At 43.5% G+C, this 16028-nt stretch overlaps 1 protein-coding gene across 6 annotated transcripts in view; it reads right to left on the bottom strand.

Annotated features, from left to right (window-relative positions):
- Window positions 1–16028, bottom strand: part of STX3 (syntaxin 3) — a 40141-nt gene that overhangs the window by 9063 nt on the left and 15050 nt on the right. For 5 of the 6 annotated variants that reach the window (XM_083574389.1, XM_083574386.1, XM_083574390.1 and 2 more), the window contains exons 2-8: window positions 5425–5505; window positions 4761–4860; window positions 4182–4256; window positions 3064–3131; window positions 1877–1985; window positions 1609–1682; window positions 1171–1305 (exon numbers count right to left, since the gene is read on the bottom strand). In XM_083574389.1, the coding sequence (XP_083430515.1) occupies window positions 1171–1305; window positions 1609–1682; window positions 1877–1985; window positions 3064–3131; window positions 4182–4256; window positions 4761–4860; window positions 5425–5505 (642 nt within the window). Of the gene's footprint in view, window positions 1–1170; window positions 1306–1608; window positions 1683–1876; window positions 1986–3063; window positions 3132–4181; window positions 4257–4760; window positions 4861–5424; window positions 5506–10103; window positions 10258–16028 lie in introns of those variants that run through there. The other variant, XM_083574387.1, reaches the window with a different exon arrangement.

Raw genomic sequence — 16028 nt, 5'->3', positions numbered from 1 at the left:
AAATGCCTACTGCCATGGCTAATACCCACAGTTTCCCCCACCTAATTCTATGCAAGTTTCAGCTTATCATCCCTCCCCAACATGGATTTCCTGCCATGTAATTCCTCTCCTCTCTTGAATGCTTGCCCTTTCCTCATGCAAGCCAGGAGTTTGCCTCACAGCTGTTACCCTCCCTCTGAATGAATGACTCTTCCAGGGATATGGTATCCATCGACCATCTACTTGCCCATATTCCCTCCCTCCTCCCACCCAAACACTTTTTAAATTCTGAAAACAAAACACTCACCATAGTTTGACCTGACCATCATTTCCTCCGCATTGCATTGTGAGCAGAAAACAAGAAATGGGGCCTTAGTAGTATTCAGGCTTCCATGCTAATCTCTAAGCAGACTATTTCTGCCTCATAACTGATAGGTGTTAATAAGCACAGTTGTGAAAACACCTTCTTTAGTTTTTGGATAGCATAGTGGAATAGTGACTAGTTGAGAAGATGGTGACACAGCCTCTTAAGTCCAGGAGACAGGGCTCTATCCCCAGGAATGTAACAGGTAGCAAGCCACGCTCCAGACTAGTCAGACAGGACTCTATTAGCAAATGAAGTTACTCTCAACTCTAGTACAGTATCCAAATTACCTTAATAATGGACTTCATCAGGCTACCCTAGCCTACCATTATTTAAGTTCAGTCAGCCACATGCAGACATTACTCTGTCAGCCCCTAGACAAGGGCTGCAAATTATGCTGGGGCGCACGCTTGTTAACTCAGAAGTGCTGTTACATTAACTGGTTGGAAAGCATTTTTGCAAAGGCTCCCTGTTAACTTATTTCTCTCCCCTCTAGCATCCCCTCTGCAACCCCATCTCTCTGCTCAACCCCCATTTTCTCTTGTTTCCCATGCCATAAACATCTGCACTCTGTCTGACTATATGGACAAAAGCAGCATGCTGTTGGATCAGACCAAAGGTCCATCTAGTCCAATTTTCCTTTTACTCATTGGGCAACTTGATGCCCCTCAGGAAGCTGCCTTTACAGGTTGTCAACCTCATTTCCCATGGTTAAACAGATAACCAGCTCTGGGCGCTCTGCTTTTCATTGCCACCTTTACTTTTTATCAAGGTCTCCATTTGGTGATCCATTTCTCTCTCCACCCCCTGCCCCATAGCTCAGTTACCTGATTTTCCACTAGCATGGCAATGTCCACAAACATGTCGTGTAGCTCCTTGATGCTGCTTTCAAGTCGCAAAATGTCCTTATGCCGTCCCTCAATCTCACTCAATGCTTGCTTTGAGATCTGGGAATCCATAATCTAGGAAAGGTCCAAGATTTGTCATTTGCAAATGTACCATAGTGACCATGCTCTGCAGAACATTGCTTCCAAAAGTTCTGCACTGCGGTTTTCATATGCTCCCCTTCAATCTATCCCAGCTCTTCTCACTGGATATACTCTTCCATTTCACAACACGCCCAAACTCAGCCACTATCTTGCAACTCCAGCCAACAACACATGGTCTCCTACAATCCACAGATATTCTTTTGCATTCTTCTTCCCTTCTCAACCTTAATCAGCCTAGCAGTCACCTTCACACACACTACCTTCAAACACACTCACCCCAGATGTGAATATTGATGGATTCCCGCTCTCTAACATTTCCTCCAGCTCCTCATCTGTTGTATTCTTCCCGGCTGCATCCCAGGGAAAGAAACAGGGAGAGAACAAGAGATTCAGGTACTGCAACAGGAACAAACACTTCCCTGGGAGCTACAAATACTAACAGGGCAGGAAGGGGTGCAAATGCTTCTAGGCAGAAGAACCCAGCTCTAGCATTCAGGATCATGCTCTACCCAAAGGTAAAGGCCAAGGCATAAAGCATACATACTGATCTCAAGCTGTCGCTGAATCCTTCCTTTGCTCCGTTCCCGGAAGTCGACCTGTGCTTCGTTGTACTTCGTCATCACATCGACAAATTTTCGGGAAAGGACTGAATGCTGGAGACAGGAAGAAGTGATAACTCAAGGGACCCTGGCTGATCTGCCAATTATCTACTGGCATTATTTTTTGGAAGCTGGAAACTGAAAGATTTTTGTTTTTTTGGAAAACCCGTAAGTCTTTGAGTGTGCATTAAAAAGAGACTTAATACCCTCAAGCTTTCAAATGTGTGTGTGTTTAAGTGTTATCTTTAAGAAACTGAAAATAATTTGCATAAGCAAAAGCATTTTAAATATTTAAAAATTATAGTTAAGCAGCTTGTGTGAAACAAACTGCAAAAGATGCAGAGTTCATTAATCACCCTTCCAAGCTATGGATCAGAAACCACCAGCTTCTTTCTCACTATCTCCTTTTTTAAAGCTAGCTATCAGGGCCTAATTTGAGCTAGAGGGTTCAACCAGTTTTGTTCCACCATGAAAAGCAAGCAGTCCCTCTGAGCATGTGAAAAAAACTTTCATCATTATTAATTTAGTCATTGCTTCATTACAAAAACAGTGCTGAAATGCCTTACAACAATATCTCATGGCTCATAAATACATCGTTTAAAAGCAATACAACAGCTAATAATGTTAACAAAAAAAATCCTCCCTGAAATACAAAATTAGCCTCACAAAATATCTCCAAAGCACAATATTATTTGAGTCCAGCTGCCTGGTAAAATAAAAACATCATTGCCTGGCCTGGCACCAAATATATGAAAATGTCTCTTGGGGGCGGAATGGAGAGAAGGGCCTCGGATGCTGATCTTAGGGTCCAGGTAAGTTTGCACGGGAAAAGGCGGTGTGTGAGGTATTAGGGCCCTGAGTTGTGTAAGGCTTTACTGGGTAGAACCACTACTTTAAATTGGGCTTGGGAAGAACTACAGCTAGTTCCCACACAACTGGGATTCAGATGCAGGCCTGAGAATGTGGCTCCCAAGAGGATTTGAGTTCCCGATTATTCCCCACTTTCCCCACCTCCCACAGTAGTTAGCCTCTTGTTGCTTTCAGAAAAGTTTTTCTCCCTTCTTTTCTGACCACTGGCTAGCAGCGGGCAAAGGCATCCAACAGTATGGAATTGCCAGAGAGCTCTGCTTACCTGGGACTTCCGTATCCGCAGGTCAGCTGAGGATCGAACCTCATCCTGTTCAATATTCCTCTCCATACCTGTGAATGCAGGGAAAGGAGTTGATGGAAAGATGCTCTGGTTCTATCCTGCACAGTGAAGAAGCCTTAGTCCCTTTACCTAGGCAAACGCCTATACCACTCTCATAGGTGCCAACTTCTAGGGGCCGAGGCATTTTCAGAGGATGTTGTACAGCATCATGTCACCCGCCCGCAGTCCTCTGGAGAAGCTGGTGCCTCTGACCATTCTCTCTCCCTCCTTCTACATTAGTGTGTGTACTAGCATATTGCCATAGTTTGTAGGAACAAGTCCTTTTCTTAAGAGTCTGCATAATTTAATTACTTTGGTGATGAGAGAGGAACATGGAGAGGGTGGCAACAAGAAGACTGGGCCAGGGTGCTCAGCCTGCAGCTACAGAAGAGAGAGACGCTAGAATATTGCTTACACTTTATGCTAGGTGGGAATCTTTTTCCAGTAGTGGGTGGAGCAAACTCCAAAGTGGGCAAGGCCAGACCCACACAAAATGTCTCTCTCACACAGGCTCCCACACCTATTCTATTTAAACTTCCATTTTCTCCAATGATTTTATTTTTAAACAAAGATTATAAAAAAACTAAAACCCTCTCCAATACATTTCTCTGTCCTAACTTTTCAAAAGGCAAAAAAGTCATTAATCCCCACGGAAGAATGCAAATGACATCAAAACACAGCTAGTTTGAAGCCCCTAACTTACAGCAATTCAAGACCTCAAACTTCAAAAGGCAATTGCATTCCAAAAACTGCATGCACACAATTGCAGAATTCTTGACTGACTTCTTGCATATTTTCAAGGAACGTAAGCCTACATCTCTTCTGAGACATTTTCTCTTCTGCTTGATCTCTTTGCAGAGATCAGAGTTGCAACTGCACACCTTGCACAACAAAGCCCTTTCTCCTCTCATCTGCTGTGTACTGAACAGTTGATGAGTAGAAGGTGACCTGGGGAGCCAGATTCGGTTGCCCACCCCTGCTTTAGGCATTCCCTAAATGAGAGCTGAGCAATATAAATCAGAACTTTCAAGACCAGTCTGCCTGAGGGACATGTCACTTACTCTTAAGTTTGTTTCGGACACTGTTAGCCATTTTCTTGATATCTGCTGTGAGCTGCTCCAGGTCGTCCTTAGTCTCTGCAGAACACAAGAATAGACATCAGCGCTGAGCAGCATGAGAACAGCAGCAAACATCCTCTTGGAAAGAATCCAGTTTTGAAGTCACGAGAGAGCAGGGGAAAGAGACAAGGTTGGCACTTGAGAGCTGCTGGGACCGCAGGGCCCACCAACAATTTGGCTCCCAACATTTACCTGGTGGCATCAATGGGAGGTGGCCATTTAATTTCTCACAATGCCCCTATCATAGTATCACTTTGGGGTATTGTGGGAAATTAAACTGGAGGAGGGCCTGCACAAGAGGGAACTTTGTCCACAGCCTTCTGAAACCTGAGAGGAGAGCAGAGGAAGACTCTTCAGGCTGTTTACTTCCAAGTTTTAGCCCCTCACTCTCTTACACAGTCTATCAAGAGGCAGGGAGACAAGAAGGGTTTAGCAGGTTTGGTTCTGTGTTCTCAGAGTAGGGGAAAGTCCATAAGAATCATTGCCAAAAATTTCTCTCAAGGGGGTTTGTGTCTTACTCACTTGGTTCAGGGATTGGGGCTGACAGGATGATGCTATACAGCTTTTTTGCCTCTTCTACATTTTCGGAAATTTTGTCAATATTCTGCCGGGTTTCTTCAATCTGCAAAGTTACGGAAACAAAATGAAGAGGAATCTTACCACTACACTGACACCGCTGGGAGGGTAGGTGTGGGGAAATCAAGAGCCTAATCCCCACAGAGTCAACACCAAGCTCATTTACACATACCTCACTTTAACTGTTCCCCTCTCCAGGTCATACAATCATATTTAGGAACAGATGCAGCCATCACAGCTTTGGATGCTGTCAATGTATGGTACTTTCCTATCTATGTAATTGTATGTCATTTGACTACTACTCCACATGGAGGAAATGCAAACTGTTAAGGCTCCAGAGGAGACAGCACGGCTAAGCACTGTTGAATATGAGACAGGAAAGTCAAATAATGATGAGGAGAAAACTTCACTTGGCACTTTCAGAACACCATTATGCACGCAAAGTATGTTCTAGCTTCTGCCTGTACCCACTTCCTGAGAAAGTGAGTACTTGTCACAAGGGAAACAAATAAACCAAACCTCGTGATAACCCAGCCTATCCATGTGCCCTGATTCTTGGACTTAGTTTTAATTTCAGGTATACATTTTCTCTCTCCCGGACTCTCCTTACCTCTGCAAAGAATTCATCCATGAAAGCTGTGTTGTCAATAGCGATTTCCAGGTCATCATCGGCATCATCCTGGTCCTGTTTCTGTAAAGGGACAAGATGGCAAGAATTAAAGGAGAAGAACCACACAACCATATTTTACACCAAGTCCAACCTCCTTAGTCTAGCTTGGTGGTAAAGGAAACATCTTAATATTATAGGCTGGAGTTGCATCTTTTCTCTTTTCAATTGGCAAAATTCATTCTGAATTGTCTTTAAGTTACAAAGATTACTCCAGATACCATTATGTAAACAACATCTCAGAATAATAAATAGAACATTAAGAAGAAAAAATCCTCACACGCTATCAATAATATAAATTAGGGTTGCTATACGGGACATAGCTGGGATTCGGCCATCGGAAATTGTGTCTTTGCGAAAATTGCTTAAATGTCCAGGGAAATCTGCATGTATGGCAACTCATGTTGGTAGTGTTGTTCCCTTAAAATAGATCATAAAATCCTCCTTCTTTTTTGTTTTTCAAAAAAGCTCAACAACTTTGGGTAAAATCCTTTTGAAATACGGCAACCCTAATACACATACCTTGGAAGCCAAACGGAATCCATTCCAGAAGTTTGTTCGGCTTCCAAAACATTCGACTTCCAAGGCACAGCTTCTGATTGGCTGCAGGAGCTTCCTGCAGCCAATCGGAAGCCACAGACGTTTGGCTTCCAAAAGAACGTTCGAAAACCGGAACACTCACTTCCGGTTTTCGATCATTCAGGAGCCGGAATGTTGAACACCCAAGGTGTCCGGGAGCCAAGGTACGACTGTATAAAACCCTGTAAGCCACTGAAACACATTAAACACATGAAAAGTGAGTCCACGTCAAAACTTGGGATGGAAACCAACCACCACAAACCACTTGATCACTTTGGTGCAAATGCAGAAGGATTTGCCTCCTGTATCCTAAGCTCATGAAGTCCAGCCTTGCCACCACCATCACCAACTGTCAGAAATCTAGGAAAGGTAGATCTACAGTAATAGCAAGAGCAGGATCTCCACCTGGTCAAAGGCTACAGACGGCTGCTTCCACTGTATGTTCTGTGGTTTGTGTCCATTTTTCCTACCCACAGAAACTGCAGCAGCAAGGGAAATACCAGGATGTGGAAGAAGAGGATGGTTCTATTCCATTACAAGAAAGGGCCCAAGAAAAGGTATGGAGGCAGACTACACCTAATGCTGATAGCCTTCTCCAAACTAGTGAAGAGTTGGAGATACTTTTCCTTTATGCAGATTAAGTAGAAAGGGAACTAAGGGTCTTTAGCCTCTCCCCCAGAGCTGGGTCCCCCTCCCTCTGCTCCTTAGTCTGCTTTGCTCTTCCTGAAATGAAATGTCTGTCTTTATTTAACTATGCACCTCTACAATATTGACTCCAGGCTTCCAACGCCTGCTCTTAAAAATAGCACATCATTCGTCATCACTTGCTGAGCAACAAAAACCAAACAAACTACACCCTCTACAAACTACACCCTCTTAGGGACTTGTTCTGCCTTGGGTGGAAAGGTGACAAAAGGATAACCAGGCCCTAAGGTCAACAAACTGCATACAGTAAAGCTGACTGACTAGAAGTCATGCTGCACAGTCAAGGCCAAGGCCTTTCAAGGGCAGGACATAGCACTGATGTTGGTTGTGCATCACAGGTCTCAGATGGAGAGGCAAGAGAACAGAGTGCAGAGAATAAAAGCTAAAGGGGGGAGAAAAGATTGGGTACCATTGATTTGGGTGGCAAGCACAAAGTTATCACAGAGTTTCCAGAATCTGGCTTTCAGAGATACCCAAAATATAAGTTTCTTTGATTATGGTATTGCATTCTTTGTTTCAGGTGTGGGAGAGAGATTTACATGCTTTGTTTTTGAGGTGAATATATACAGTACACTAAACCTGCAACTTACATGGGAGTTAGGTTCTGGGGATAGCACCTAAAGCCAAAATTGTGTATAGTCAAAACACATTGGGTTCAATGGTGGGTGGGATTGCCAGTCTTCTTTCCTGGATGCCCACCCCCTTTTATTTTTTAAAAAAATTGCCAAGCCCGTAAAGCTGAATGTGCACAAGTTAATTTACTTAAATAGTGGGCTTACTGTATTTACAAAACTGAGGAAGAGCAGTCATCTTATCTCAATGTTCCAGCTACTCCCAAGATCATGAGGAGAAAATGAAAACAAAAATCCTTAAAAAGACTGGAAGGTCGAGTGACAGATTCAGTAACCTTAGAGGCTGTCAGTTGTGAAGCGCACAATGGTTTTTAATATTCTAATAAATTATTACAGATGGTTGACTTGGATGGCTGCGAGGACTGTTGCCATAGACCATGTGAGCCATGAAAAGGAAATATAGGCTTCTTGTAGAACGTGAGTTGATCAAAACTTGGAAGAAAATACAAGGTACAGGTCAGACACAGCTTCTTAATGAAATATTGGGTCTGTGACTATATAATAAAAATTGCTGTCTAAAAAAAGCTGTATACCATACATCTAAGAGGGACGCGGGTCGCGCTGTGGGTTAAACCACAGAGCCTAGGGCTTGCCGATCAGAAGGTCGCGGTTCGAATCCCTGTGACGGGGTGAGCTCCCGTTGCTCGGTCCCTGCTCCTGCCAACCTAGCAGTTTGAAAGCACGTCAAAGTGCAAGTAGATAAATAGGTACCACTCCAGTGGGAAGGTAAACACTGTTTCCATGCACTGCTCTGGTTTGCCAGAAAGTGGCTTAGTCATGCTGGCCACATGACCCAGAAGCCGTACACCAGCTCCCTCGGCCAGTAAAGCAAGATGAGCACCGCAACCCCAGAGTCGTCTGCGATTGGACCTAACAGTCAGGGGTCCCTTTACCTACCATACATCTACTCTAGCAATGAGCAAATTCTTATTGTTACTGATGCAAAATGGTTGGTTGCCTGGACTCCATACCTCTACAGGTGCCTTTGCGGCTAGCTAATATGGGAGCTTCCCATGTGAGCCACACACCTCCCACCCTCCCTGCTATTCAAGCATTCTGGAGTAGCATGGGATCCAGCCACAACAAGCCATAACATATAACATAGGTTTGACAGGTCGAGCCGGAGCAAAGACTCAAGAATGAATTACAGGTATGTCCATATTGCCCTTCAGTAAAAGTCTAGAATGCCTGAGCTGATTGTCATTATCATTACTATTTATTAAATTTGCTTACCACCCTTCACCCGAAGATTACAGGGCAGTTCGCAACATAAAAATGCAAAATGAGAACTCAAACTACGTAATAAAAACAAAACCAAAAACTTTTATTGCAGATTTATTTACTGTTGTTTTAACACTTTGTGAGCCACTTCAGTTATCTGCGGTTAGAAGAGCAGGGAGAAATCAATAAAACACATTGTCTTGCTGCCCAACAACATCTACATCTATTCTGTATGACCCAAACTTGGACAGGAGCAATAGAGAAACAAGCAGAAACGAGCAAAAAATCTATGTTTGCCCAAAAGTTGTCCAAGGGTACTGAGCAGCCTTCTCCAACCTTCTGTCCCTCCAGATATTTTGGATCACAGCTCCCAGCATGGTCAGTGGGGAAGATATAGTACAAAACATCTGGAAGGAAGACAGCTTGAGGAAGGCTGGTATGGAGCAATGGAATATGCTACTGCTATGCAGTCAGAGAAATATCAATTCAAAAGAAGAATGCTTCTTCCAACATTCTCAGTTTTTCCTTTCTATATCTTCCACAGGTCAGATTGAGCTGGACAGAGAATGCGGATGAGCTTTCTCCATGAATTTGTTTTCAAGTTAATAGAATAGCTTCCAAACGCATGTATTTGTGACAAAACAGCCAGGGACAGGCTTTTAATATATGATCGTGTACACATTTTTTCTTGACTCTAAACAGAAAAAAGCATTGTTTGAGAAGCAGCTTGAGCAGAGAAATGTACAGAAGGTCCGAGCCCTGCAGAAAAGAACACTGCGAGTGAAGAAGGGGAGGAAACAATTCCCAGCTGTAATTTATTGGATGCAAGCAATTTCAGTTCTGAATCTGAAGCTGGATTGGAGCCAGTGACCTAGAATTAGACAATTTCCATCTTTCACTTGCACCCCCCTCAAGCTACCCTCTGCACCTGCTAAAACAAGATTCAACAGTAAAAAATCAAATGAGAGCTGCCACCGAAATTCGCTTCCTTAGTAAAAGAAAAATTCAGGCAAAGACTCAGGCAAATCATCATGAGAAATGTTGAGGGAAGATGAAACAATTTGTTCCCAGATACAGGACTGGGGAGTTTTATCAGTTCTGGACAGAGTTGCACTCCCTCTGACAAAATAGGCACACTGTTATTGTTGTTTTTTTTTTGGGGGGGCGACTCTAGAACCACCTTTGTCACTGTAGGCCCAAGCAACTTCAGTGAGCACCTACTGTCAACTGATTTTGGTGCACCAACTATGCCATTTCCTGTGACCACCATGAGTCATGAGTTCCTCACAACTCCTCGACTGTAATATGCTTTATGTGGGGCTTCCTCCACATAATGCTGCCCCAGGCTGTTGAGTAGGATACCTGGAGATACACATAGTACACCTGTTCTGAGGCAGCTTCATTGGCTGTCAATTAGCTATCAGGTCATGTTCAAGGTCTTGTTGCTAAGATACAAAGCCCTGAATGACTTAAGGACCAGGTTACTTGAAAGACTGCTTCCCCCTATATCATGTGCTGTAAGATCATCTGAGGAAATTTTACTCACAGAATCACACCCTACAGAATATTGCAGGGCAGTGAACCAAAAACAAACAAAGCATTGCCTCTGGAATGTCCTTCCGTCTTCCATACATGACACATCATCCATCAGTTGTTTCAGATGTCTTGTAAAGACATATTTTTGTCTAGGTTTCACCAGACCCTGTTATTACCAAATTTCTGTTTTTATATGGCATTTTTGTGAAGAGATCTTAAAACATTCAGCAGTTTAGAAATGCTTTCAAGTAGATAAATAGAATTAAAATGAAATGCTCTCACAGCTTACGGCTTCCCACAGCCAGTATCACTGCTGTTTATTGACTACATTTATATAGCTTCCGCCCATCAATAAAAAAAAAAAACACTTCCGAGATGGCTTACACTATTAAAGACACAATGTACAATAATTTAGAAACAATAGGAGACAGCAAAAAGACTTCCTTACAATGGAGACTATTACCCCGAAAGACCATTTATGGGCAGTTTAGCAGGAAATGTTACACACCAGAGGATAAGCAAGCACAACGTCTCCTTTCTACAGCTTCCTCAGAGAGAAAAGTCTTGTGGTTCAGGCAGCAAAAAGCGGACTTTGGTTCTCTAAGTAGCACAGACAGTCCTTCCAAGATGCTGCTACTTGGCTCAGTAACTAAAGCCACTACAGTTAAGTGCTCTTTAGTCTCACAAAATGGAGGTCAGAGGTTATGTTAGTGGAAAGGTGACTGAGCCATCTGCATTCACAAGGAGTGCATCTAATCTCACATCTGGTCCTGAACACACACACCGCAAGAGGTATTAACGGATTGCTGCTTGCAGAAGGGCGGGGGTGTCCTGCTCTCACACACGGAGACAGTCTGATCTGCATGCACAGAGACACGTCCCCCCCCCCCCCTGCAGACATTCCCCACATTCCAGCCTTCCTTGTGATGCACTCCATCACTTCCAGGCAATCAGAAATTGCTTATACTTGCACCGTTCTCTTTCCTTCTTCAGCAGCAAATTTACTCGACTGTGCACTCAGAAGGTCTCTGTGTCGTACCCAGTGCTCCCCCCCAAAAAAAAAATGTTTAGGGGTGCTCTCATTTTCCTACTCATATTGAAATACTGACCCTCAATGAGGCCAAACTTAGATTCACAAAATGTTTAGGGGTATGCGTACCCCTGCGTCCTACTAGAAAAAAAGCACTGGTCGTACCTTCTTGTCATGCATTTTTTGCTTCCAATTCACCTCCCTCTAAGTTAAAGGGTAACATGCATGTAACATCCCACATGCAGACAACAGCACTTCTCCTTGCCTAGGCATGGAGGGCCAAAGATGTGTGTGCCCCAACTCTGCCTCTACAGGAACACATGATTCATTCCTCAGCTTGATGAAAACCAGGACAGATGGCTAGCATCCTTGTTTAATTGCATTACACCCTCACAGCATGCTCCACAAAAACCCTCTGTCCTTCAGTCCAATGCATCTTGAGGGGGTGTGGGATGACAGCGAACAGTCAGAGCAGCAAACATGGAACGGGTGGATGGCAGAGAGGGGGGACATTTGGGGTGGGGCAGTAACTAAATGAAGGCTGGTAGGAAGGCACTTTGCAACTGGGGGGCCCTGTAAAAAATAAAAAAATGGGTGATATCCAGCTTAATCATACTCAAAGCAGACTCACTGAAATGAAATCCAGTGACTTCAGTGGGGCTACCTCAAGTAAGACTTACAGAACAATCTTAACCATGTCTATTCAGTCAGAAGTAAGTCTGATTAAATTAAGTGGATCTTATTCCCAGGTAAGTAGGTTTAGCTTGTGGCCTAAGTTGAATATCACGAAGGGAATTTGTTCCACTATGAGTCTTCTAAAAAATAATATTATTTATATTGCTGAAATCCTGCCTTCATCATCAAATGACCTGAGGGCAGGTCACAACAATAAAAATTCAATAGGCAATAAGCATTAGAACAGAAATTGATCTTTTTTTGGCTTGTATGCAAGTCATATAAAGTATTTTTTAAATACCAAAAAAACAACAACACCTTCATATAAATAAAACCCATTGCATACATAACTTTTCAGACTAGTTATACTGCATAAGCTCAAAATATACTTCAAGTTTAGCTTTTTACATTTCTGCATCATTCCAGGCAGAATTTGGACTGTTTGACCTGGATTAATTTTAAGAACAAACATCTCCAAGTGGTGAAAGCAAGCAGGTACGGTTTGGTGTAAAAATTAGCAACATTACAGGGGCACAAATATAAGCTGTGTTGCTATCACAGCCAGTTCCCTTTGCTCTAAGGCAGCCTTGCCCTGCCTGGTTTGCTCCCTAAGTCATGGATGACAACTAACAATCAGCTCCAGCATGTTCTGTCTGGGGCTGAAGGTAGTTGTAGTCCAAAACGTATGGAGGTCACCAGGTTGGGGAAGGGATAGGTTGCAGTTGCTCAGTGTGGCTCAGCCCTAGCACTGCAAACAGATACCGTACTTGGGCTACAGTTCATCAGGAGGTACTTCCTATACAGTCAGTCAGTCTCTCTCTCTCTCTCTCTCTCTCTCTCTCTGTGTGTGTGTGTGTGTGTGTATGTATAGGTTTGTTTGTGAGACAAAGGTTAGGGCACTAAGAGAACCTGCAAAAGACTATTCAGCTACTTATTTCCTCAGGGGTACAAAGTTTCCCCTTTGATGGATATAGTTCAAGGATATACGTAGTCAGAAGGAAGGCCCATTAGTGATTAACGTGCGCTGACTGAAGGAAAATATTTACAAATTTCAGCACCCTCCATCATATAAGCTGCCAATCCTACTGGTGTTTGTAAACCAGCCTGGGGTAAATATTATGAAGTGTAGGATATAATTACCTTAAATAAATAAAAAACAGTGATTGATGACCAGAGGTCTTACTTGATTTATGACACACCACATGCTGAACAAACACCTTCTGTTAATTGCAAAAAGAGGCCCTTTTTAAAAATAAAGCACTGTCATCTGTTAGACAAAAAACGCACACACTCTAAAAACAGATTCAGCCTCACCTTCCTTAATGGTTAGCTCTAAAGAAGTGCCATTTTTATGACCTTCCGTCATGGCAAACTTTTAAAACATATGGAGGGGACTTTCAGTTTTCAGTGAACAAATGGAGTGATTCTGAAGAGCGGAGATGAAGCGAGTAAAATATAGGTTTTCAAAATTTCAAGGGATTAAAGAACATGACTAAATGCCAATACAGCACAGTGCCTAAGAGGCTGAGTCCGCAATCTCAACCCCATTAACCTGAGAGTAAGCCCTATTTAACTAAATAGGATTTACTTCTGAGTAGACATAGTTAGAATTAATCTGTGAGCTGTGAATAAGGAAGACCCTGGTTCAAATCTTACCTCTACCATGGACCCACTACGTGGCAGCCATGCTTTCTCAACCTCAGTTCCTCATCAGCCATAAGGGGGACAACGACACTGGGTTATCTCAGAAATGGGGAGCCTGTGACCCTCAAGAGGTAGTTTGGATTACAACTCCTCTCATCTCTGACACTAGACATGCTGGCTGCGGCCGATGGACTTTGTATTCCACAAGGGCACCCACCATGTTGGCTACCCTTGTGCTATGCAATGTTAAGACTTAACAACAAGGAAGGGAACACAAGCACATTAAGTGCCCTTATTCAAACCTAACTCTGTCAATTTGTGTGGTGAGGAGAACTTATCCATTTTCATACTACTTTGATATTTCACTTGCGATCTTAAACATACGGTACTTTCCAGGAAGTAATTGCCAATTAATTCAGCAGAGTTCACTCGGAATAAATATATGCTTCTTCAGGCTAGGATCAATGATTCCCTAAAAGCAGCAGTCTGTAAGATCACAACAAAATTAATAGAGGAAGACAGTGAAGGCCTATCTCAGAGCAAACTATTGTGGATACTGAATTCAGGTTAAACTATACTTCAGTGTTATTGTACTGAATCTGCAGGTTGAAGGGAAAGCATTACTAAATACTCTCATGTTCAGGAGCCCTAAAAAGCACCATCATGAATGGACAGGTGCCTTTAAGGCCACAAAGCATGAACAAACCTAGCAATACATATCCGCTACCTTCCTCGTTCATTCAGTGTTATTACAGCACAAGGCAAGATTTTTTTTTAACCCAGAATACTTTTGGGCAGGCTTCCACACAGTGATCATAATCTACCATGGTCCACAATGAGTGAGCAAACTGCAACAGTAACTATAATATCCAGCAATCACTTGATCAAACTGATCAAATCAAATAATGTTATGGTTTGGGGGACAATAAGCCTTAAAAGAACAAAGTGCAACCACACCCAAGTGTATCACAACTCCACAGGATAATTAGCAAAATAGAACAATGAGTTGTCCTAAACAAGACAGTCTATTAAATTATTAGAATTTACAAAAATGAATTTCATCTCATTTTTATCCCATATCTTTATAGCTCACCAATCCCTTATCTCTGATTCTTCACCTGCTTTCTTTCAAACCTCCCCAACAGCCATAACAGTTCCAGCACACACACATACCCACCCCACATTATTTGGACAGTTCAATCTTAGAAGAAGAATTCTGCGAAGACAAGCATGCAATTGCAATATGCAATATCTATTTTATTTATACCACTTTTCTAAAAGAAACTGCACAAATGAAGACATCAACTAATTTCGGAGCAAAAATAGGGGTTCACTTCTTTGGCATCATCTAAATCAGAGTTGATGAACCTCCAGCTTGTGGGCTAAATCTGGCCTGTGAGGCTGTTTTCCCCAAACCATGCCTACCTGCCCCATGCCTGACAGCATAAGTGGTGCCAGGTGTGGGGCAGGTAGGATTGCTGAAACAAGGAGAAACATCAGCTGAAACAAGGAGTTCAAACCTGCTTGGTTGCTAACTCCTGCCACCCCAGCAGGCCACCTTTGACAGGTGGACAGGATAACTCACATCATTGGGACATCAGATGATTGACAGGTGAGTGGTCCTGCCCACCTGTTAAAGTTGACCAATGGGGAGAGAAAAAGATCTAGCCCACAAGGTCAGAAACTTCCCCACCCCTGAGCTAAATGTAGGGAAGGAAAAAGAAGAGTATGAGAAATTGTAAGGCATCAGCACCTGATTTTTAGAGAAGCTTTTCTATATCAAAACTGTATATTTCAGTTATATAAGTTAGTCTCCATGGCGCAGACTACACAGCCCTGCCATTGGCTAGGAACACATGAGAGTCAAAGGAGAATTCAGCAGCAGTCATATTTAGGATTCATGCACAATGCTTGAACAAGGAACTTCAACAGGCTGGACGGCAGAATATGAATTGAAGGCAATAAGGCTTTTGAAAAGGATGCATTCATAGGGCTATTCCACTCCTTACATTGGCATCCAGGACATATACTAGGTTATTTGACTTTTTAAAAATGGGGTAATGAAGAAACAGTGGCGGAGCATATGTCCGCGCTGCTCAGGGCAGGTGTGCTCCTGAGGGGGGTGTGGCGTGGAGGGTGCCCTCCCAGGCGCGAGATAGCCACTCGGGTGCCCGGAGTGGCACGCCACGCCCTGCAGCCGTGGGTGGAGCGAGCCGCCCATGGTGGACATTCGGTGTGTGGCCCGCCCGCGACTCCCAAGCCTCCCCCAAGCTGTCAAAATGAAGAGAGATGGGGGGATGCCGCCGGCAAAGCGGCGCAGCTCCCCCCTTCCCCCAGTGGCTCGGGGTAGGCTTGGGAGTCACGGGCAGGCGGCGCGTCGAATGTCATCCCCCTCAGTGAGGGCACCCGGGGCATCTGCCCCCACTGCCCCCCTTCCTACACCCCTGTGAAGAAAAGCAGTGGCAGGCCCTTCAAAAGGCATTGGTATTGTAGCCTTCACGTTTCTCATAAATCATTTTTTCTAA

Source organism: Podarcis filfolensis, assembly GCF_964270895.1.
Source record: "Podarcis filfolensis genome assembly, chromosome: 1".
Taxonomy (NCBI): domain Eukaryota; kingdom Metazoa; phylum Chordata; class Lepidosauria; order Squamata; family Lacertidae; genus Podarcis; species Podarcis filfolensis.
This window is presented reverse-complemented; position numbering and strand designations above follow the sequence as displayed.